We start from the raw sequence: 24,495 nt of genomic DNA, 5'->3' as shown, positions 1-24,495 counted from the left end.
ATAAAGCAGACCATTCACCTTCAGAGGTTATAGATAAATTATTAACTTAATGTTGTGTCAAAAAGCAAAAATAAAACACTAATTAAAAATTGGTTCTGCTGCATATCAGTTATCAAACACCTAAAAATAATTAATTATCAGTAAAAGCCCATTGTCATAGATCATGTCATAGTGTGTGTGTGAGGACGGGACACTTTTTGTCTCCTTTTGAACATCTGTTGCATTTGATGAAGGAGGTAGTATGCTAACAGATGGGAATAAAATCTGACCGATGGTACAGTGTTTAGACACACTAACACTTGGATGCCAATGGACCTAGATATAAAGCACATATTATTAGAACATGGACTCCATCATCCAGCACAGACTGAGCATTCAACCTCACAGCTTTCATTTAATGAATAAGCAAAATCAGGCAGACTGTGCAGAATGCATAATGTCATAACAGAAACAGCCATCATTGATAAATCATTGAGTCTTTTATATAGTCTCAAGGCGATGGTGTGCAAAACATGGACCAAATATGATCTATTTCAGCATGACCAGCATGGCAGATGTATAAAGATGGAAAATCACACTGATCAAATGTAACCATGGCCGTCCATCTTAAATATCTACATTTCAGCAGTGGAAGTAAATTTACTATAAAATATACAGATCATTAAAATCAGTTTAAAATCATTACTGATAAAGAGGTGGGTGCAGTATAAATCAGCAGTGTTAAACACCGGGTAGCTGTTGTTCAGCACCATCTCTGCTAGACTGCAAAATCTCTTCTGCGACAAAATCAAACCATGTCTATAATCAGTTCTCCTCCTTGTCATGTGCTGATCAGATTAGTGTTATTTATGTTACACTCCCATCCTGACAAATGATGAAAATCAATGGATTTTAGCATAAAGGATAATTTGAACAGAGTGATAAGTGGAAAAATGTAAGCAATCCTTTGATAATCAAATGGAAGTTGGCATACACTATAGAAAGTTAAATATATTTTCTAAAAGAATCAAACAATGACTTAAAATTATTGCACGCTCTACATCAGCACCATTGTACTGAGAGGAACAATGCACCCTTTCTCAAGCAATAGGGATTATCTATGCATTTTACATCGAATAGCCTATATGGATTAGAAGAATTTAAATACCCGCGTGTCGCATAGATGCACATATACAGATGCAAATCATGCTGACCGTTTTCTGAAAATCTGCTTGTTTTTTTTTTTTTTTTTTTTTTTTTTCTGTAAATAATTAAATGTAGCGGCTTACCTGTTCGGCGTGGTGCGTCCGCTGCAGGTTTCTTCTCGGAGCGCAGTGAAAGCCGCGGGTGCAGATCCGCCCACCCCAAAATCCCGCCCACTGATACCTAATCCCGCCCTTTGATGAATAATTACCGTAATTCACAGTGTGGACGTCCCTAAGCAACTGGTGCACAGTGTGTTGCGTTAGATTAGGATATTCTAAGATTATACACGATTTATTGACCATTATTATATTTTTGCTGCTAATTTAGGTTTCATTATTAATATGACCAAACATTTAATATAGCGTACAGCCTAACATTATATAGGCTAATGCTTTAAGAATATAACAAGTACATTAAAATAATTACATTTCATTTTAATAAAATGTATGTGTGCTATCAAAATACATATTGTTTCAAAGCAGCTTCAAAAAATAAAAATGTCATGAAACTTTAATATAATAGTTATTTAATATATTATTATTAATACAGGCTACTGTATTTTCATACACAGCCTATTCATATTCAAATGTGCATAAACTACTCATTTGTTTAGCAATATATGATGTTTGTTAATAAATTATTAGTGAAACTTATTAGAAATTGCTACTATCTTTCCTATATCAAATTACGTTTGTCAAGCTACATAATTAGAGAAGGCCAGACATCATTTGTAAAACTATGGGGATTTAGGCCAATGCTAGACTAAATACATTTTATTTTGTATAGATTTTTTCACAATACATATTGTTTCAGCACAGCTTTAAAGAAAATCGTGAAAAAGGGATAGTTCACCTAAAAATTCTCTCATTATTTACTCACCCTCATGCCATTCCAGATGTGTATGACTTTGTTTCTTCTGTTGATCAAAAACAAAGATTTTTAGAAAAATATCTCAGCTCTGTATGTCCATACAATGCAAGTGAGCGGTGGCCAGAAATGTGAAGGTCCAAAAAGCACATTAAAGCAGCATAAAAGTAATCCACTATAAATCTCCACTTTCACTTTCACATTCTTCTTCTTGTGTTTTTGGCGATTTGCATTCTTTATGCATATCGCCACATACTGGGCAGGGAATATAATTTATATTTTAAAAGGACATCAGTACTGATCTGTTTCTCACCCTCACATGTCATATCGCTTCTGAAGATTTGGATTTAATCACTGGAGTCATATGGATTACTTTTATGCTGCCTTAATATGCTTTATGGGCCTTTAAAGTTCTGGCCACCTTAATATGCGTTGTACGGACCTTCAGAGCTGGGATATTCTTCTAAAAATCTTTGTGTTCAACAGAAGAAAGAAAGTCATACACATCTGGGATGGCATTTAGGGTAAGTAAATGAAGAGAGAATTTTCATTTTTGGTTGAACTATCCCTTTAATTGTACTGTATAGTTTATTAGAAGAGGGTTAAACACTTGTGATTGGATTCTAAGACCCTGTGTCAGGATAGCAAAGGCTTTGGACCTTACCTATATAGAACTCAATCGGCACTATTATACCTTTCACTTCAATAAATTATAGATGTGGCCTGCGTATAGTAAGTGTGCTGTACAATTTTACACTGCATAAGGGCATGTCTGGCACACATAAACGATTTGTGTACCCTTCTTAGGATTTCCTTCCAAAGCTCCTCTGATAAATCCTCCTCCAAGTCTTCCTGCCAAAGGGCCCTAATAACAACTCTGGATGAAGAAGATAAAGTTGGTTGTAAATATGTGAAATTAGACCCTTAAATGTGTGAACTGGTGTCAGAAATCTTTTGACAGGTACATCATTAGGTAGCTGTGTCATAAGAATGTAAAACTCAGACAGACACACACACTTTGTATATTTCCGGGAAAGGGGACGTTGCATTCAAATTATTCACCTTACATATAGCACACACAACTACAGGGCTGGGAGTCCATAAAAACATAAAAATAAATATATATATATATATATATACACACACACACATTGGTGGCCAAAAGTTTGGAAAAATGTACAGATATTGCTGTTTCGGAAGGAAATTGGTACTTTAATTCACCAAAGTGGCATTCAACTGATCACAAAGTATAGTCAGGACATTACTGATGTAAAAAACAGCACCATCACTATTTGAAAAAAGTAATTTTTGATCAAATCTAGACAGGCCCCATTTCCAGCAGCCATCACTCCAACACCTTATCCTTGAGTAATCATGCTAAATTGCTAATTTGGTACTAGAAAATCACTTGCCATTATATCAAACACAGTTGAAAGCTATTTGGTTCGTTAACTGAAGCTTAAGATTGTCTTTGTGTCTGTTTTTGAGTTGCCACAGTATGCAATAGACTGGCATGTCATTAGGTCAAAAATGGCAAAAAAGAAACAGCTTTCTCTAGAAACTCGTCAATCAATCATTGTTTGGAAAAATTAAGGCTATACAATGCTTGAAATTGCCAAAAAACGGAAGATTTCATACAAAGGTTTACACTACAGTCTTCAAAGACAAAGGACAACTGACTCTAACAAGGACAGAAAGAGATGTGGAAGGCCAAGATGTACAAATAAACAAGAGGATAAGTACATCAGATTCTCTAGTTTGAGAAACAGACTCCTCACATGTCCTCAGCTGACAGCTTCATTGAATTCTGCCCGCTCAACACCAGTTTCAAGTACAAAAAAGTAAAGAGAAGACTCAGGGGTGCAGGCCTTATGGGAAGAATTGCAAAGAAAAATCCACTTTTGAAACAGAAAAACAAAAAGAAAAGGTTAGAGTGGACAAAGAAACACAGACATTGGACAATAGATATTTGGAAAAGAGTGTTATGGATCTTAACCCGACAAGTTCCCGACAAGACATCAAGCCACGTCTATGGCAAGTGCTACAGGAAGCGTGGGGTGAAATATCACCTGAGTATCTGGACAAACTGACAGCTAGAATGCCAAGAATCTGCAAAGCTGTCATTGCTGCACATGGAGGATTTTTTGATGAGAACTCTTTGAAGTAGTTTAATTGTAATAGAAATTTTTCATGTTATTAATGTCCTGACTATACATTGTGATCAGTTGAAAGCCACTTTGGTGAATAGAAGTACCAATGTCTTTCCAAAAGAGAAAAATCTGTACATTATTCCAAACTTTTGGCCGCCAATGTATATATATATATATTGATAAAATCTATAGCAGATTCTGACTGACAGATCAGTGGACAAACAGAAAACACAATTCTCAGGAACCCTCAATCAAAACTTTGACTTTAATATTATTTTAAGGCATTGGGAATCAAAAGTCAAAGTTTTGATTGAGGGTTCCTGAGAATTGTGTTTTCTGTTTGTCCACTGATCTGTCAGTCAGAATCTGCTGACAGTTTACATAACCATACAGAGAGAGGACAGACGTGATACACTACCCCTCCTTAATCAAGTACCAATGCTCGCACAATTCTCACTCTTGTTTGACTTTTGTGGAAGCACCAGGGCTGTCTCCTTAGTGACAAGGGCTCTTGAGTCTATACTAGACCTCTTCGAATTTAAGAAAGTGGAGAGGATTGAAGAGTGTCTCTACTCTCACCTTCCCCCCACTATATCTTTGTTTCTATGACAACATGACTCAAACAAGCTTTTATTTACATACATACAATTCTTTTTTTTTTTTTTTTTTTGAGGACACCATCTCTGCATAAAACAACACCAGCATAATGATGACATGTATCAAACAAATACAAAGAGTAGGAGCACAAGAGGCTGGAAGAAGATTTTATCTTGTTATGCACGGAAAATAACCAGCAGCTGAACATAAGGAAGACAAAGGAATTGGAGGGTTTCTGATGTACCTGGAAACCCCTGATAACAGTCATTATTTCTGGGGAGAATGTGGAAAACATCTCATAAGCAATGTTTTTGTACAGTTACCTGTTTAAATGCATTTCAGTAATGCAAATATGCAGCAAATATTTAATAACACTCAAATGTTTTCCCCTGTGAACTGTTCAACCACACTGCTTATGTAGTTGCATTGTTGTGTGCTGTTTTGCACTGAATTTCCTCTCTGGGATCAATACAAATCTCTCTATCTCTCCATCTCTATCTACTAAGCTAAAACAGAAATCCCAATGTGGCCATTAACTATAATATGCATTGATGCAAGCATGTCAATTGTTTTAACTGCCCTCTTGAGGTTCATTCATAATTTATGGCTCTCTAATTTCCGCCCAAAATTAATGTGGCTGCAATGAATGTTAGATTGTGTTGCCATTTTAGACATGTAGTGGAGAAAGGCTGTGATAAGTACCACTAAACCTACTTAGGCTAGATTGGCAAATATGTTTGAGGGTGTTTTTCTAGCACTTGATAGATAAAAGAAAATAATTTTAGTTTGGCACACAAAGTAATAACGAAGCAGCACCAGTGTTATGTGTATTTCAGCACACTGCACCAAAGTCCCTGTGAAGCTCCCCCTGCAGGTAGAAGTAAATCACAGCACCTGTCTCAGTGGAGGTATAAATAATGATCCCATTACACCAGTTCATAACAAAAGAGACTGTGAGAGAAAGACAGGCCTATTGAGCTCTCAAAGTAGTGCAGATCAATACTGTGGCCATGCACAAAGCAAGAATTTTTTCACTGTATTTCTAAAAACAGGCCAGCAAAAAACCCAAAACTCGGAAAAATAGTTATCCGAAAAACTTATCTGGGGAAAGTCAGAAGAATCATCAAGTGTTCAAGCTACTGTTTTGTCCCCATTGAGAACAACAGTAACAGGCTGCTTGCTTGCAAATGCAATTTTCAGGAGCAGATGTGTGACACATGAGCACCTTTATGTGGTTGATATGAGTATTATATTCTTGTACTCTTAGACAGCGTTTTTCAAACTGGGTTCCGCCGGGCCAGATTAGCCATCGAGAGCACCTTGAAAAATCCTGGTGGCCTGGCCTGCCTTGTGACTGATATAGGCTGCTCATTTTTAGCATTGTTTTATTATTATTATTTTATTGCCAGCACGATGCAGAGTCCTCTTATTATAAGCAGACCTGCGTTTATCATGGGTTTTGTGTTTTTTTTGGGGGGGGGGGGGTTATTTTCAATAATATAATACATAATACAGTGGTGTTTTGGGGCTTTTAAGAATGTGACTGCAAAGTTTATTGAGCCACTCCCTTATTGGTGGATATCGCTCCAGAATTGTGGGTAGAGTAGTTTTTCACCAGGAATTCAGAATCCATGAACAGTTTGGGGGTTGTGAAAGGGGTCCTTTGTTTAAAAAAAAGTTTGAGAAACTCTGCTTTAAGTTGTTCAGCAAAAGATAATAAATAAAGACAGTTTACACTTCTAAGTGTAGTATTCTAAATATCTTTAATGCAAAATCAGGCAAATTCACACATCTTTCCAAAATATTTTCTTATAGTTACCAAATATCCCAAATAATTTATCATATCCTTTTAAACTGGGTGAAGCCTGTAGATTACACCCTTGCTAAGACAGAAATTCTGCAGAACAACACACTGTACTTGTATTCATAAATAAATAATACACCATAAAAATAGGTTACAGAATTAAGTAATGAAACTGATACACTTAGGGAACCCGCTACGGATATTTAAACCAGTAATAAATTACACTGCCATGACAGTATGATACAAACACTGTTTAAAATCTTTAAAACAAAAAATATTAGAGGCTTTTGGAAACACTCCAGAGAGATACTGGACACATTTTGAAAATAGGGACTAAAAAAACTTTGTTTTACTGCTCTGTGCCACAACAGCTTAAATGATGAACGATTTATTTATGTAACTGAGACTGGCACCATGATGGATGTCATTTCCTGTTCCATCCCAAAAGATGTGCTTTGGTGCTTGAGAAGTCTGTAAACAGCACTGAATAATCAGTCAAACTGATTAAAAAACAAGGAAAGCATTTAGTTTTTCTACATTACATAACTGTCTACTATCTATTAAATTAAGTTGTCTTAAAAAAGTCTTTTTTCTTTTTTTTTCTATTTCTCTCTTCCAATGTTAATTGTAGTTATCGTGCATTGTAGCTGTTGTTGTGTGAAAAGTCTTACTAGGATTATTCATATGATTCCAATTATGTCCCAAGTATGATTATGACTGAAATATTTCTAATGTGTCCAGTAGAGGGAGTGATAGTGATGTGAAAGGCAGAGAGAAGTTAGACTGAACACAGATACAACATTATCTTCATCACCTCAGAGCTTCCTCATCTTCATCACTTAGAGGGAACACACGCCTCTTCCATGGCAACAGTGGCTAGAGGGAACACAAGAGGGAAACAATCGAATGATTTAAAGTTCAGTGCACAGACAGACAGATTGATGACAGAAAGGATTAGAAGGATAGACAGACAGACAGACAGACAGACCTCATTCACACTGGGCTCTGATCCCGGGATATTGGAGGCATTGCCGGGGAGCCTTCTGTGTGAACACAAGCCATTGCCGGAATGCCCGAAAATTTTATCCCGGGATCAGACCCTAGTAACATTGTCAATCCTGGGACATGTCTGTGTGAACAAAAGCAGAGCCGATACCATGAAGTGTGTGTGTCGTAATGATGACGTATTTATCGTGCGAAGGAGAAAGTTTTTGTGCAGAATAGAGATTAAAAAGTTTCACGGTTTACCGTGGTTTAAAAAACATACGGCTGTCATAAACCTTTCACGGCACTGTGTTAGTCAGGATTTTTTTCTCATTTTTTTTTAAATATACAAGTAAAGAATTTAACATTTCCACTGTAAATATTAGTAAAAAAAAAACAAACAAAAAAACAACATGGCTACATTTACAGCTTCACCAACCTGATGACAAAAAATATATTCATTTTTCATTCAGAGCGCAGTCAGAACTTTATTTCCCCCTCATGTATGGTGCAGTTGAAGTCCGTGATGTAGGAATACTTTGGGTATTTAAAAATAATAATGATGGTTACACAGTTTGTAAATTGTGGTGAGAAAAAGTGCCGTCTCATGCAGGAAACACTCCAAACCTGAAGTAGGGGTGAGATGTGGCTTTGTTGTGTATTCATTGTCAAGTTTCAAAATTACTGCTATTATATTATACGTGACAAAGTTAATAAACGACTATTATTGCCATAATATTTTAGTTTATCTTCTATTTATTTTAATAAGATCAGATACAGTTGTTGGAGGGGGATTTTACACTGTAATATGGTCATGTTATAATGTGCCCAGCACCTGTTACAACGTGCCCCGTAACATTTCACTTTCCTTTTTTCCAGATAGACGGTGAAAACAGTACACTCTGTATTCATAAAACAAGACCATATATTTGTACCCGACATGTGTAAAATTAATGTGAAAAAAGAAAAATACTTTGCATTTACAAACTACAAAAAAAAAAAAAAAAAAAGTGTTCGTTTGTGCCCCGCTCTCCCCAACAACCTCCGTGAACATCATTCCACAGGATTTGCTAAGATGAATGTAGGCTAAGTGAAAATACGGTAGGTAGGCTAAAGACCCCCTTACATAAGAAACATAACCAGATACACTTTTACCAGTTGAAATGACTCAAAATAGCTTTTTAGCTTGCCAAAGCGCTTGCAACCTTATGACAGGCCAACTGTTTATTCATACATTTATTTTCTTAACCCTATAAAGGGCAAGAACATAACGATACAGAAAATGAATTTAGTGCTATTTTACAACACATTAGGTTCCAAATAATACATATCTGTTTTTATCCAAAAATTGCTTTTATTTTCAATTTTACAGCTTGTAGAAATCTTGATCGAGGGTTAGGGTTAGTTCTTCTCAATGCTTCTCAATGCTTAATCACAGCGCAACAGTTAGCATACAATGTGTATATTACTAACATGTTTTATTTGTAAAGTTTAAAAAGTGCTTAAGACATACAGAAAGAAATGGCAGTGCTAGTCCCAAAAAAAGAGAAAAGAAAAAAAGAAAAACACCAACAAATAAATGGCACATAAATAATACATTTTGATTGTAATAAATGATAATGTCTGAAGAAAAAAAGTATAGTTTTACCATGTCGGTGTAGTTAGTTTTCTTTATTTTTAGCCCGTTTAGAATCAAACTAAATTACAAACGCGATTAATGAATCGAATGATGAATCGAACTTAACTGTTGCAGTGCAGTGTCATATTATTAGTTTTAAATTAGTGTTAAATTATTAGTTTCTTTATTTGTTTTTGCAATGCACCTTAATACCGTGAAATTATTATTAGTATTATTATTATTATTATTTTGACGGTTACTTTCACTTTCAATCTTTATTGTTCTTGGGAGGCATTTCAGTTGGTAGACAACAGCCAATATCACAGAAACAATTAATATAGAACAAAACAAAAATTATTTTATGAGCTATCTATAAAAGTAGGCCTGACTGCCGGAATAAAATCAATAAAATTGGCTATCATGAAAATCTCATACAGGGACCAGGGAGATACTCGGCATCTGCGCAGACAATTCAATTAACAGTCAGATTAGTGGTACCGTACGCAATGTGTTTGTTTACAAGAGGATGAAAGAGCGGGCTTCTCGAGAGAAAAGATTATGTTATCAGTAAACTTGAGACGCTTTACATTAGACGTCATATAGTGATGTCACTTTGGTCTTTACGATTGTCCCGGGATGTGTGTGAATGCGAGCACAGATTATGGGAAAGCTCTTGCAGTGTGAATGAACAAATTTTGCAGTCCCAGAACAGTTCCCAGAACGACTTTTCCCAGGATTAATACCAGGATCTCTGTGTGAAAGGGGCTATAGATAGATAGATCTAATATTCACGATTTAGACATATTTACTTCTCTGTCATCCACAATGGCTTCTGTATGGTCTTCAGGTGAACTAGAGTTCCAGGTGGAGGGGACAGGAGACTGTACAGGTGGGTGACAGTAAGCAGGGTGGTCTCTTACAGATACACTAGTGTTCATGGGTGACCTGTTGAGAGGATAAAGAGAGAGAGAGTGCAAATTTTCAATACAGTCAGCATAAATGCCTTGAGTCACACCATAATCCCAAATACACACATAAACACACATAGACCTGATTCTGTTGCTGTGTCTCCTGCTCTGATCACAGTAGGACCAGCAGAATTTCTCTCTGTGCTCATAACGCTGGTGTCTCTGAGAGAAATCCTCATCTGCTATTGCTTCTGACTGAATGAGATAAAGAAAGCTCCATAAAGACATCACTCCAGACTCCAGAGCACAGCTATTCTGGCTTTCGCCATGTTTAAGACCAAAGTTTAAAACTACATGGAAATAAACTAGCAAATTAACCTCTCTTTCCTCCTGCTCATCTTCTTCTCTCTTCAATAAAGCTGGAATATCCACATTTCTCCAGCTGAGGGGAAGAAAGAGAACAGAAGACATACACTATATGGCCAAAAGTTTGTGGACACCCCCTTCTAATTTACGAATTTGGTTACTCCATTAAATCCAGTAAAGAAAAATCGTAATGTTTCTTTATGTAATGGCTTGGGCTTTGTGTGCTTCCAAATTTGTGGCAGCTGTTTGGGGATAGCCCTTTTCTGTTCCAGTATGACAATGCCCCTGTGAACAAAGTGAGGTCCATAAAGAAATAGTTTACTGTGTCTGGCGTGGAAGAAATTGACTGGCCTGCACAAAGCCCAGACCTGAACCCCACTGATCACTTTTGGGGTGAACTGGAACAGCAACTGTAAGTCAGGCCCCATCGAACAACATCAGTTCCGGACCTCACTGATAGCCTTGTGTCTGAATGAGAGCAAATCCCTGCAGCCATGTTACTACATACAGTATAGTGGAAAGCCTTCCCAAAAGAGTGGAAGCTGTTATTACAGCAAAGGGGGAAATTGATGCCTAAGGTTTTGAAATCAAATGTTCATCAAGCACATATGGTGTCCACAAACTTTTGGCCATATAGTGTATATAGAAGAGAAATATTTCAAACACTACTTAATTCACAACTTCATGTGCCAACATAATTATTAAAGTACCCAGAAGTAGTCTGGGCACAGTGTGAGTAATTTTATATCACAGTAATTGTATCACAACACAGGTGTTTTTTTTTTATTTATTTATTATTATTTTTTATTTTTTTAAGGAAATTCAACAAAAATGGTTTATATATTAAAAGACCCTGTGATAATGCCTTTTTTTTTTTTTTAAGTCAAAGAACTGAAAACTTTACAAATCTCATCCTTTAAATTTGATTATGTTTTCTTTTTATTTGGAACTTAATGGACATTAAATATTTAATACCTGGGTGTCAAAATATCCTTATACAAAAGTCTTTCCATTCTCACAGAGGCGACCAGAGACACAGGAATGTCATCATCAACGCTGAAAATACTCTCGCCATTTCTTCTGCGCAATGAAAACTAAAAAAAAGAGAGAAATTAGAAAGTTATTAAAGAAGGTAACCTATACCTAGATAAGTGAATCATATTCTCTTCAGGGTAACAAACTTTAGGGTAACAATATTTATCATGAGGTTGGGGTAGAGGGAAGACCTGTGCGTTTCTCTGTTGTGTGGGTGTATCATAAGCGATGGGCATATCTTCCATTAGGCTATCATAATTTTGGGAGACCAGATCAGACTGGGCCATAACATCTGATCCATACATGTCTAAAACAAAGGAGTATTATTACCTTAGCAATCTCAGAGTCAGTGTTTTTGGCCACAAATTAATTAGGAGAACCAAGTGTCTACCACATATACTCATTGGCCTCTCAGAGCAGTGCTGCCTCCTCCTGCCTTCCCCGTGGTGGACCCGACGGGTACATGGCCATCGTATGGGTGTTCTCTCCCTCCTGTGACTCCTCTGCCTGCAGTTTTTCAGACGGTGATTGCAATCTGTAACGGAACATTCCCAAAAGGACATATCCCTACTCATCATAACATGCATATAAAAAAGAACATAAAAAGTAAAACATCAAGTTTGAACTGTCATGAAAGGCTTTATTCTCTCTATGCAAAATCTAATTTCTTCTTGTTTTTCTTTTGATTTTGGTGTGAAATGTGGGGGTTTAGTCCGGTCACTGACTCCAGAGGGGCTGCAAAGCACTGACAGAAAATCAACTGGACAGCATGAGGTGTGCTTTTACTTTAGAAACCTGTTCCGCAATTCAATCCCAGTCCAATGACTCGCTCACTCTGACAATCTCTCTCTAGTAAGAATAGGTTGCTGTTTCAGGATCATTAGCCCCCCCCACCCCCAATAACCAGTAGAGAGGAGTGCTAGATCATTAAGCTACTGATATCACCTTCAGATCTGATCCAAATACTAAAAAGGGTAAACCATCCTACTGTTACACCAGATACGACACGATAAAGTGACAAGCAATAGCATCTGGTTAAGACAAAAACGTATTAACATGTAAAAGATACTGTGACGAGCAATAGGGCATTTTGTCGATCGCTCAGTTTCTAGTTTTGTGCCTACACTCCAGGGCCGGCCTGTGGGCTTGTGGGGCCCTAGGTGAAATTATGAAATTGTCATAACTTTAAAACATCCATAGAACCACTGCAAACATGATGAGCAGATTATTATTTTAATAGAACCCACTAAAAAAGAAGCACTATACTGTATATAGCTTGGTAGATGACAAATAACATGTTCCAATAGCTTTTTTTACCAACATGAAGATGTTAGGTTAAAATGTACATGCATGCATAAAGGAATATGTGTATTTTAGGTGCTATGACAAGTCACAATTTTATCGTCTTATTTTGTTCACCTTTCGACTTTTTTTCAAGAAGTACAAATATGAGGTCATGGAAACTGCAAGTATGATAATTTCTGGGTAACATTTTACAATAAGGTTTGCATTAGGTATCATTAACAATGTATAATACAATTTTCCAGCATTTATTAATCTTGGCTAATGTCAATTTATAAAAATACAATTGTTTATTGTTTTTTCATGTTAGTTCATATTGTATTAACTAATGTTAAAAATGGACTAGTATATGTAGAATTTAACATTAAATAAGATTAAGTATTGTTCATTATTAGTTCATGTTAACAAATACAACCATAAGTGTTATCCGTTAATGTTAAACTAAACAAGAAAATGCTGTTTAAAATAGTCTTTGATAGTTTTAATTGTATAGGACACTGCTGACAATGCTTGAAATTCTGCTGAAAATGCTTGAAATGTTTATTTGAGCTATAAAATCAATGAAAACAAAAAGTTGGCCAGAATGTGTGCAAAAATGTATAATAGTTAAAACATCAGGGAAAATAAGGTAACTACAGCAATGTATAATATATAATTATTTATAAATAAAATTACATATTTTAAATAGGGCCTATTAACACAACACCTCGAAATATATATTTGTAAACAAATGTAAAGAAAACGCACATACCTCTTAGAGAGCTGACATCTTTGCAGATAGGATGGTTTGGTTATTTTCCAGATTAATTGCTCATATTTTCACTCTGAGTTTTTTTTTTTTTTTTGCATCTTTATATCGGCAGTGTCTGAATTCCTTCCGGTCTAATAATACTGTGAAAAGAAGCCGCACTGTAGTTCCAGCAATGATTTGCGTTTGTAATAAATTATGCAGATTAGTGTGTAGTGCTTTACTTCTTGCCAATTTTAGATACATTGCTGTAATTTTATTTGTCACTTTCATTTATTTGTCTTTTTGTGATTATTCAAAGCTCATTTTATACGTAATATGATGTTTTTAGTTTTCACCGTCATTGTGATTTGTATGTTAAATGATCAGGTCCACACGCGTTGCACTTTATCCAGCATACAAGCGCTCTGGAAACTATTGGACTGTGGAGCGTTTCAAATTAAAAGTCATCAATGTTTTAAATTCTAAGACTTGTTCATATGCTTTGTACATGTTCACGGGACCCAGTCAGACAGGTCGGGGACCCAGGCGGTCGCCTGTATTGCCTGTAGGATGGGCAGGCCCTGCTACGCTCTGAGTAGCCCTGCCTACTGTGAACTCTCATTGGTCCAAAATCCCATTCCTCAAAACTGTATACTAAATATCAAATATATTCTGATTGACTGTAATTGTGCTGCAACACACACAGTGCTGGGTAGATTACTTCAGAATTGTAATCTGGTACTGATTACAAATTACATGACTAAAATTGTAGTCAGTAATGTAATCTCATGGATTATATTTTTTAAGTAATATAATTTGATTGCTTTTGGATAACTTTAGAATTACATCTGACCTAATTCTTGTTTATTTGATGTCACATGCATTGAAGTAGGATAAGCTTGTGCCATTTTGACATAATGTTGCTTAAATGCAATAAAGGAAACTTACTTAATGTATCAAAATATGGAAATTGATATAATTTTGTTTGTGTGAATTTTACTCACTATTTGTCTGTTTCTGAGTGCAATAAAAAGGCACTTAAAATGTTCTTACTCCGGCAATTTTGGCATTACAAACGCCATTCATGTGTGGTAATATCTGTGAATTAACGTTAAAAAAAAGTTGTCACAAAAGCAAAAGCATATTCATGTACAGTACAAGAAGAATACAAAACAATTTGCGACAACTAAAAGTAAAAGTAATACTAACTTTACCGCACTTATGCAATCGGTTCAGCATTTATGTGTGGATTACCACTCCATCTTCAGTGTTATTATGGCTGGTGTCTAGTATCAGGTCAGTATGTGCAATTTACTGCCTTTGCTCAATGAATATGTATTCATGTAATCCAGAAATAATTAACAGCAATCTCGTTCCGAGTATTTAAAAATATAATTTAATCTAATTACAAGTACTAGATTTTTGTAATCTGATTACAAAATTAATCTGATTATATTAATCTGATATACTTAATCCAGGTTACATGTAATCTGTTACTACCCAGCAGTGGTCACACAGCATTTTCGCATTCAGTTTAGACAGACAAATTGCTTGTCGTTGGAATCTTATCGCATCATGTCTGGTTATTATTGTTATTACTGTTTTTCTTGTTATTATTATGATAAGTAAGAACAACAACAAAAAATAACAAATTTTGCAAATAGGAAGTAGAAATTCATAGATGTGATTTAAATATGAAGGTTATGTGCAGAAATAAATGTACACATGTACATATTTAATCACAAATTAAATTACAAAAGACTTTTGTTATGTATATATTTGCAACGTGAATGATAATTTCTTATTTCTACATTCATAACCATCCAGTCTGCCAAAGTAGCAGGCATTTAAAATTTTTATGTTTAGGATAAAAAACATTGATATTTCTCACTTCACGCTCATAATTTTAAATTAATACATTACATCCGTTCGCTCAGTCGCATGCCATCTAGTCGCACGAGTTGAAATATTTCAATGTGTCCAAAGTGTCTCAAATTGGATCCGTAAATTTGAAGGATGCAGTGTGTAATACCTCAGCCCATGAACAGTTCATCCCTCCACCAGAGGGAGCAGTCACCTGAGTTTCAGTGGCACTTCCTGTTTGTATTCTCACTTCCTGTTTGTAGCTTTATAAGCCATGTGCTTCACTGACAACGTTGCAAAGTATTGCCAGTTTATCCTGTTTTACCGAGAGGTTTTCCATTTCCATTGCTTCTTGATTCATGTTATGACCATTGCCTGTTTTTCTGGATTTACTGCTTTTTTGATTACCCTTTGTTTTGTTTGCCTGGTTGGACTGTCTATTTGGTTTACTGGATTAATCTGCCTGCTTTACGACTACATCTCTGCCTGCTGTTTTGGATTGTTTGTTTGTGTCTCTTTTAATAAGCTTCCTGCACATGGATCCTAACACCGTCTCCATGGCCAGTTCGTCACAGAATACTTCGCCTAACATGGATCCAGTGGAAGTTTCACAGCTCAGAGCCACGATTGCTTATCAAAGTGATGTACTACAGGGATTTCAAGAACAACTTGTGAATCTTCGAGCTGCTAATGAACATTTGACACGCTATATCCAGTCGATGCCTTCCCCACGCCCCGACATGGTAAGACTGGCGCTGCCTGAAAAGTTGGAAAAGATGGATCTGCTGACAAATGCAAGGGATTTCTGAGGCAATGTTCAGTATATATTTCACTCACCAACCCGACTCCTTTTAATCAAGAGACAGCTAAATGTGCTTTAATAATGAGTTTGCTTTCCGGAAAAGCATTAGAGTGGGCCTCGGCAGTTTGGGATAATGATGAACAAATTCGCAAGTCCTTCACGTATTTCTCACAACAGATTAAGGAAGTTTTTGAATACCCTGCAGGGGGAAGAGACATTTCTGTGCAGTTATTGCATCTACGCCAGGGGAAATTATGTGCAGCTGATTATGCAGTACAATTTCGTACTTTAGCAGCGCAGAGCGGTTGGAACGATATTGCTCTCAAATCAGTATTCAGAGAAGGTTTAGATCCCACAGTGCAAGCTGAGCTGGCATGCAAGGATGAATCATTAACTTTGCCTGAGTACATTACCTTGACCATTAAAATTGACTCATGCGCAATCAGCCACGATCCAGTGCACTCAAGCATTTCTCTGCCACTACCTCATCTTCTGTTACTTCATCAGCCGAATCGAATGAACCCATGCAAATCGGGCATGCGAGGGTGCCCGAGGAAGAACGCCAGCACAGACGAGATGAGGGGTTATGTTTCTACTGTGGCCAACCAGGACATCATTGTAACACATGCCCACATAGAGCCAAAGCCTCAGCTGGATCTTCTCTAAGGGTGAGCATCACATTTGATTCAGTTTCCAGTCAGAATTGTACTCTTCCTGTGACCATTTTTATTGAAGAAAACCAATCATGTGTTACAGCGCTAGTGGATTCAGGAGCTGCATTGAACCTCATTGATCATAAGATAGTTACCAAATTCAATATCCCTACAATACCATGTAATCCTCCCATCCGAATCACTGCAGTAGATAATGCACCCATAGGCACGGGGCAGATAACCCATAAACCCATACCTATCCAGATTCAATTAGGAATTTTCCATGTCGAAACCTTAACACTCTGTCATCACATCTCCTCGCCACCCCATTATACTAGGATATCCATGGCTATCAGTCCATGATCCACTGATCTCCTGGAGAAAAGGGGAATTGCTGCATTGGTCTCCATTCTGTCAAGAGCATTATCTAACCACCGAGTTAATAGTACCATGCCTGACCACGAGTGTGGAGAGCCCCCAGACTAACATCCATGCTCACATCCCCAAGGAATATTCTGAACTCACAGAGGTATTTAGCAAAGACAACGCCACCCAATTACCACCCCACAGACCTTGGGACTGTGCCATAGACTTGCTACCCAATTCTTCTCCCCCTAGAAGCAAGGCTTACCCTCTATCCCTCCCTGAAACGCAGGCTATGGAGGATTAAATCGAGGAGGCACTAGCATCAGGCTTCATCCATCCCTCTACGTCACCAGCTGCAGCTGGACTTTTCTTTGTGGAAAAGAAGGATGGTGGACTCCGGCCATGTATATACTACAGGGGTCTGAATGCCATCACAGTTAAATACCAATATCCCCTGCCATTAGTCCCATCTGCCTTAGAACAACTAAGAGAAGCCAAGATTTTTACTAAGCTGGATCTCAGAAGTGCCTACAACTTGGTCCGTATCAAAGAAGGGGATGAGTGGAAGACTGCATTTATTACCACTAGGGGGCACAATGAGTACTTGGTCATGCCCTATGGCCTTGCCAATGCACCTTCAGTTTTCCAGTCATTTGTCAATGAAATCTTCAGAGACCTTCTCAACAGCTGTGTAATAGTTTACATTGATGACATCCTTGTTTTCTCGAAGACCAGGGATGAACATATTCAACAAGTCAAGACAGTGTTCAACCTTCTACTCCACCATATGTGAAAGCAGAAAAATGTGCGTTTCACACCACCACCACAACCTTCTTAGGATATAACATCAGCCCCAAAGGAGTAGAGATGGATAAGTCCAAATCAAGGCAGTCACTGAGTGGCCAGCCCCCACAACCATCAAGGAACTACAACGATTTCTTGGGTTTGCAAACTTTTACAGGCAATTCACAAGGAACTACAGCATCGTTGTAATCCCTAATTCCAATGGTTTCACTGCCCCATCTGTGTCATTGTTGATCGTTTTTTGAAATCATGTCGTCTGATCCCCATAAAAGGTCTACCCACAGCCATGGAGACTGCAGAGGCCCTGTTCAACCAGGTTTTCAGGGTGTATGGACTCCCAGACGACATTGTCACAGACCGGGGACCACAGTTCACATCACGGGTATGGAAGGCCTTTTGACATTTAAATATCAATGTCAGTTTAACCTCTGGCTATCACCCTCAGGCTAACGGTCAAGTGGAGAGAGTAAACCAAGAAATTGGATGCTACTTACGCTCCTATTGTAGTCGTGAACAGCACCATTGGAGCACTTTCCTGCCATGGGCTGAGTACGCTCAGAACTCCCTCACACATTCATCCACAGGACTAACCCCTTTCCAGTGTGTTCTGGGTTATCAACCACCACTGTTCCCTTGGTCTGGAGAACCATCAGAGGTGCCGGTGGTGGACGACTGGATTAGGAGGAGTGAGAGGGTGTGGGACAGCACCCATGTCCTGCTTCAGCGAGCCATCAGGAGTCTGAAGATTTAGGCCGACCGCCAGAGGCGTCCCCACCCTAATTACCAGCCTGGCCAGATGGTATGGCTTTCTATGAGGGATCTACGTCTGAGGCTACCTAGCAGGAATCTCAGTCCAAGGTACGTAGGTCCCTTTAAGATACAAAGACAAATCAACCCGGTGACCTATAGACTAGAGCTTCCTGCTGATTATTGTATCTCTCCTTCCTTCCGTGTATCCCTCCTGGAACCTGCACACCCTGCACTGGAACCTGTAACCACTGAATCAACACCACCTCCACCATTGGAGATCGATGGATCCCCTGCCTATCTCATCCGGGAGATCCTAGATTCCCGAAGGAGGGCTAATCGACTACATTACCTTGTGGACTGGGAGGGATACAGTCCTGAAGAGAGATCCTGGGTAGCAGCCTCAGACATTTTGGATCCCTCACTCATCAGGGACTTCCACCGTGATCATCCAGACTGATCCTAGAGGGGGGGAATCTGTAATACCTCAGCCCATGAACAGTTCATCCCTCCAACAGAAGGAGCCATCACCTGAGTTTTAGTGGCACTTCCTGTTTGTATTCTCACTTCCTGTTTGTAGCTTTATAAGCCATGTGCTTCACTGAACACGTTGCGAAGTATTGCCAGTTTACCTTGTCTTACCGAGCGTTTTTCCATTGCCGTTGTTTCTTGATTCATGTTATGACATTGCCTGTTTTTCTGGATTTACTGCTTTTTGGATTACCCTTTGTTTTGTTTGCCTGGTTGGACTGTCTGTTTGGTTTATTGGATTAATCTGCCTGCTTTACGACTACATCTCTCTGCCTGCTGTTTTGGATTTTTTGCTTGTGGCTCTTTTAATAAACTTCCTGCACATGGATCCTAACACCGTCTCCATGGCCAGTTCGTTACACAGTGAAAAGGCAGCTTTTGGATCACAAAAAGAAGTTTAAGCCTGGGTTATAATGAAAAGACCAGCTTAGACCAGCATGAATATCCACAAGCACCCCATTGTCCCATGATGGAGACCAGCATCCAAAAAAACATGCATATGCTGGCAAACAGCTATGTTAATCTTTTCAGCAGGGAAGAGAAAGCAAACTGATTCTGTAACTTTTTTTTTCATTTATTTTTTTTTTCATGAATCAGGTATTTTAAATTTCAATTAATTTATATAGTGCTTTTCAAAATACAGTGGATTTGTTCCAAAACCTAGTAAACTGCCTATATACAGTAGGTAGCATTTTAAGTAAACATTAATGCTGTCCAGCTTTCTCACTAGGTGTTGGAACAGATATTCCATATTGTTCGGAAGCAAACCCATATTGAGCAACCCAAATAAGATAATGGAGGGCAAAATTTCCCAAGATTTTTAGGAAGATGATGAAGAGAGTTAGAAACATTAGGAGGAACCAAGACTCATCAGGAGAAGCCCTCCTCAGGCTGGACACATTTAAACAAATGTATACAAAGCATGCATACATACATAATGAAATGTCATAATCTGATTCTTACGGAATAAAGAACGAGAAACTCTGCCTCCAGAGCTGAGACAGTGGTGGGGACTGGAGAGTTCACTCTTCAGGAAGTGAGATTGCTGGAGCAAGTTGTCACCATACAGAGCTTTTTGCAGATGGAGGGACAATGGGGTCTCTGAGGGACAGAGCAGAAAAGCCACAGTCAAACCTACTGTACTACTTACATAAGACACACAAAAGGAAAACAATGTTAGTATAGACTTAAACAATGTGGTGATGGATACGAGTCTGATAAAGAAAGTCATACACATCTGGGATCGCATGAGGGTGAGTAAATGATGAGAGAATTTACATTTTTTGAGTGAATTATGATTTTAATGCTTAGGTTTTACACTGACAACCAAGGCTAATTTTATTGGCCTACTCTATGCGAATCAGCAAAACTGCAGTGAACAGCACAATTTTGACATGATGATGATAGACTGATATGAGATTATACTGATTCAATTGAGAAGACTAATGCAGGCTAATGCACAGAGATTAATGGAGTGCTGTAGTAATAAACATTACAACACAATTAAGATCATAACATCAGTTACCACAGCAAGAATTTGTACTTCTAGTACCCAAGACAAACAGGCTCTTTATCAATATCTAGTGAGCTGCATACACAGGCAGAATGTATGGCATCATAACGTTTGTTCCCAACACGAAGGCTGTTCAAAATGGTAGGAGGCATGATTATGCTGTCTTAAAAGATCCCTGCCAGCATGAAAATTCATCATTGCAAGAAGACAATCACAAAATACATAACATACCAGCATGGCAGCAAAGTAAGTGAAATGTCAATTATAAATGTAATGAACTGAACACAAAAAAGTATTAATAAAATTGAAATAATGAAATAAGAAAATAAAAAAACATATGCAATTACCCAATATTTGTGTGTGCTATGTACTTATATGCTTATAAGAGTATTGCTTCATTAGCTTAGCAACATGCTAACAGATAACTGTTTAAAACATTTTTTATTTAACTCTCCCATGCAATTCGTGTGAGGAATGCAATTTGTATGACACACATACTTGCTGCCTATGTCTAGCTATGGCACTCACTTATAAACTTCCCTTTAAGTTAGGGTGTTTCATTTCAGCTTCTGTAGGCAGTAGACAGCTAAGCAGCTTTTAGGTTTTGGAACAGAGCCACTCTTTCTCTTTCTACCTGACAGCGAGAGGACAGGATGCACTTTGTCAGCTGTTCTTTCTTTTCTGTGGGGACATGCAGGGTCTGTGCATACAGTTGCAGGGTCACTGGATGAAAAACTGGGACAGAGACCAGGGGAAGACTCAAGTTCCTATGGAGAGAGAGAAAAAAGGATAGGGTGTGTGCAAAACCAGGGCATGGAAAGTTATGGGTAGATGGCTAGAGTTTAAATCCTGGGGAGCACAATCACTAAACACTTGTGTCTTCCTAATGCTAATGGTTTAATTCGCATCTAAATGGCCATGTGCTGATGTGTCCAACTAAGCATTAATATAGTAAAGAGATGTAAACATAATCAAACTAAGTTAATGAGGCCAAATCTATGACAAACTGTGCTCTGGGGAAAGCATTATAACATAAATAATGCATAAAAATGATGGTAGCTAAAATCAGACAGCAATCAAGTAAGTTTTAAACACAAGGTTTACGGAAGTGCACCAGTCACCGGCTGGAAAAAGGACGCAGAATATGGTATGAGAAATGGTACAATGTGAGAAGGGCTGGCACATATGCATATAACACCAAATAGCTTTATTAAAAGATTGATTCTTCCAAAAAGGAATAATTTACTCACATGTGGGCAATTCTCACAAAACCTGTCAAGAAAATTTCTTATTTTCCTATCAATATCGAAAGAAACAATATTTTATTTGCCTAAAGAAAATTAAGCATATTTTTAGGGCCATATTTTTTTACATTGTGACATTATTTTCATGACATTTACACATTTCCCCCCAAATTGTCATTAAAAATGAATATATAGCTCTGGAAAAAATTAAGAGACCACTGCAAAATTATCAGTTTCTCTGGAATTACTATTTATAGGTATGTGTTTGAGTAAAATGAACATTTTTGTTTTATTCTATAAAGTACTGACATTTCTCCCAAATTCCAAATAAAAATATTGTCACTTAGAGCATTTATTTGCAGAAAATGACAACTGACCAAAATAACAAAAAAGATGCAGTGTTTTCAGACCTCGAATAATGCAAGAAAACAAGTTCATATTCATTTTTAAACAACACGATGCTAATGTTTTAGAAAAAGTTCAGAAATCAATATTTGGTATAATAACCCTGATTTTCAATCACAGCTTTCATGCGTCTTGGCATGCTCTCTACCAGTCTTTCATATTGCTGTTGGGTGACTTTATGCCACTGCTGGCACAAAAATTCAAGCAGATCTGCTTTGTTTGATGGCTTGCGGCCATCCATCTTCCTCTTGATTGCATTCCAGAGGTTTTCAATGGGGTTAAGGTCTGGAGATTGGGCTGGCCATGACAGGGTCTTGATCCGGTGGTCCTCTATCCACATCGTGATTGACCTGGCTGTGTGGCTTGGAGCATAGTCCTGCTGGAAAAAACAGTCTTCAGAGTTGGGGAACATTGTCAGAGCAGAAGGAAGCAAGTTTTCTACCAGGATAACCTTGTACGTGGCTTGATTCATGCGTCCTTCACAAAGATGAATCTTCCCGATTCCAGCCTTGCTGAAGCACCCCCAGATCATCACCGATCCTCCACCTGGTCATCTAATGGTTAGACGGAGACCTGGAGAGGCCTAAAAGCCACAGTGTCTCGCACCCACTGTGAAATTTGGTGGAGGATCGATGATGATCTGGGGGTGCTTCAGCAAGGCTGGAATCGGGCAGATTCCACACGAGTTTCCAAGTTAGAAGTCCGACATAATGTGTCATTCTGTTGCACTTTCCCCAGTTGAAAGGTGGAAATTCCAACTCTCCGAGTTGAATGGAACGCTTCATGAATCATCACAGCAACAACAATACGGAGCATTGCGGCTTTCCCCAAAGGAGCGAACACTTGGTGAGACACACACACACACCAGGCGTGTGGCAGTGGACTCAATGTGCTTAAGCAGTGCATATACAGCAGGTGAGTGTTTCAAACAGTTAGAACGCAGCTAAATGGAAAAGAATGCAGCATCTTCAAAACTGAACTTCAACTTAACACGCATAATAAAAACGCGATGGTTATGGCGTCTCCTGTTAAGCCAACTGTGATTTGAAAATAGACGGTTCAGACAGTCACTAAAAAAACTGCTGCGTGCTTACTAAGATTACTATGGTAACCTGAAGGAAGACAGACGTGCGTTGTGCACATTCTTTCATTGAGTTGGGCAGCGAATCTTCACATAATGACAAAATATAATGCAATTTATGTTTACTGCATTTATGTTTACTTTTCAAACTCTGCTGCCTTGTGCTTCACAGAAGCCAAATGGACAGCGCGTTACATCTGCTGGGATTTCAGCTGTTTAGAGCGGATCGCACTGCGGAGTTAACGGGGAAAGCAAGAGGCGTATAACATGATTTTACCTCAACAAATGTTGGTGTGCAAATGTAACAATGTTAAAGAAGATGCGCTGTCCTATTTTGGAAGCGCTCTTTATCAATTAAAAGCTTTTCTACTCGCCTCGGGAGTTTTCCTAGTTTATTCTGGTGAGTGTTTATATTCCTCCACATGCGTGCATGAACGCAGCGCTGCAACAGCTGGCTAATCAGAAAACAGACACGGAACAACAATACCCGGGCTCATTTATTATTATTCTTGGCGATTTTAACAAAGCCAACCTTACCCGTTAACTGCCAAAATACAGACAGCACATTACATGCCCCACCAGAGACAGAAATACACTGGATCATTGCTACACAACAATAAAGGATGCATATCGCTCTGTCACTCAAGCAGCTTTGGGACTCTCTGATCACTGTCTGGTTCATCTTATTCCAACCTACAGGCAGAATCTAAAATCAGCTAAACCTGTAGTAAAGACTGTAAAGAGATGAACCAATGAAGCAGAGCTGAAACTACAAGCCTGCTTTGACTGCACTGATTGGAGTGTATTTGAGGCTGCAGACACCAATCTGGATGAGCTCAAAGACACTGTGACATCATATATCAGTTTCTATGAAGATATGTGCATTCCTACTAGGACTTATTGATGCTTAAAGAAGTGGGGATAAATCTTGTAAAATCAG

At 38.1% G+C, this 24,495-nt stretch overlaps 2 protein-coding genes across 3 annotated transcripts in view; both read right to left on the bottom strand.

Moving 5' to 3' along the window:
* LOC127446933 (microtubule-associated protein 2-like) overlaps positions 1-1,332 on the bottom strand; it is a 155,108-nt gene extending 153,776 nt beyond the window's left edge. The window contains exon 1 of one of the 2 annotated variants that reach the window (XM_051708277.1): positions 1,269-1,332. The gene's annotated coding sequence lies outside the window, so the exon portion shown is untranslated. The remainder of the gene's footprint in view (positions 1-1,268) is intronic. The other variant, XM_051708278.1, reaches the window with a different exon arrangement.
* Positions 1,333-6,558: 5,226 nt separating this feature from the next.
* Positions 6,559-24,495, bottom strand: part of LOC127446935 (KAT8 regulatory NSL complex subunit 1-like protein) — a 40,077-nt gene continuing 22,140 nt past the window's right edge. Inside the window, exons 7-15 of the mRNA XM_051708280.1 lie at positions 21,460-21,592; positions 20,276-20,413; positions 11,906-12,049; positions 11,706-11,821; positions 11,455-11,573; positions 10,492-10,555; positions 10,256-10,368; positions 10,015-10,150; positions 6,559-7,479 (exon numbers count right to left, since the gene is read on the bottom strand). Coding sequence (XP_051564240.1) covers positions 7,414-7,479; positions 10,015-10,150; positions 10,256-10,368; positions 10,492-10,555; positions 11,455-11,573; positions 11,706-11,821; positions 11,906-12,049; positions 20,276-20,413; positions 21,460-21,592 — 1,029 coding nt within the window. The 3' untranslated portion in view covers positions 6,559-7,413. The remainder of the gene's footprint in view (positions 7,480-10,014; positions 10,151-10,255; positions 10,369-10,491; positions 10,556-11,454; positions 11,574-11,705; positions 11,822-11,905; positions 12,050-20,275; positions 20,414-21,459; positions 21,593-24,495) is intronic.

The sequence above is a fragment of the Myxocyprinus asiaticus genome, chromosome 10, assembly GCF_019703515.2.
Source record: "Myxocyprinus asiaticus isolate MX2 ecotype Aquarium Trade chromosome 10, UBuf_Myxa_2, whole genome shotgun sequence".
In the NCBI taxonomy this organism is placed as follows: Eukaryota; Metazoa; Chordata; class Actinopteri; order Cypriniformes; family Catostomidae; genus Myxocyprinus; species Myxocyprinus asiaticus.
This window is presented reverse-complemented; position numbering and strand designations above follow the sequence as displayed.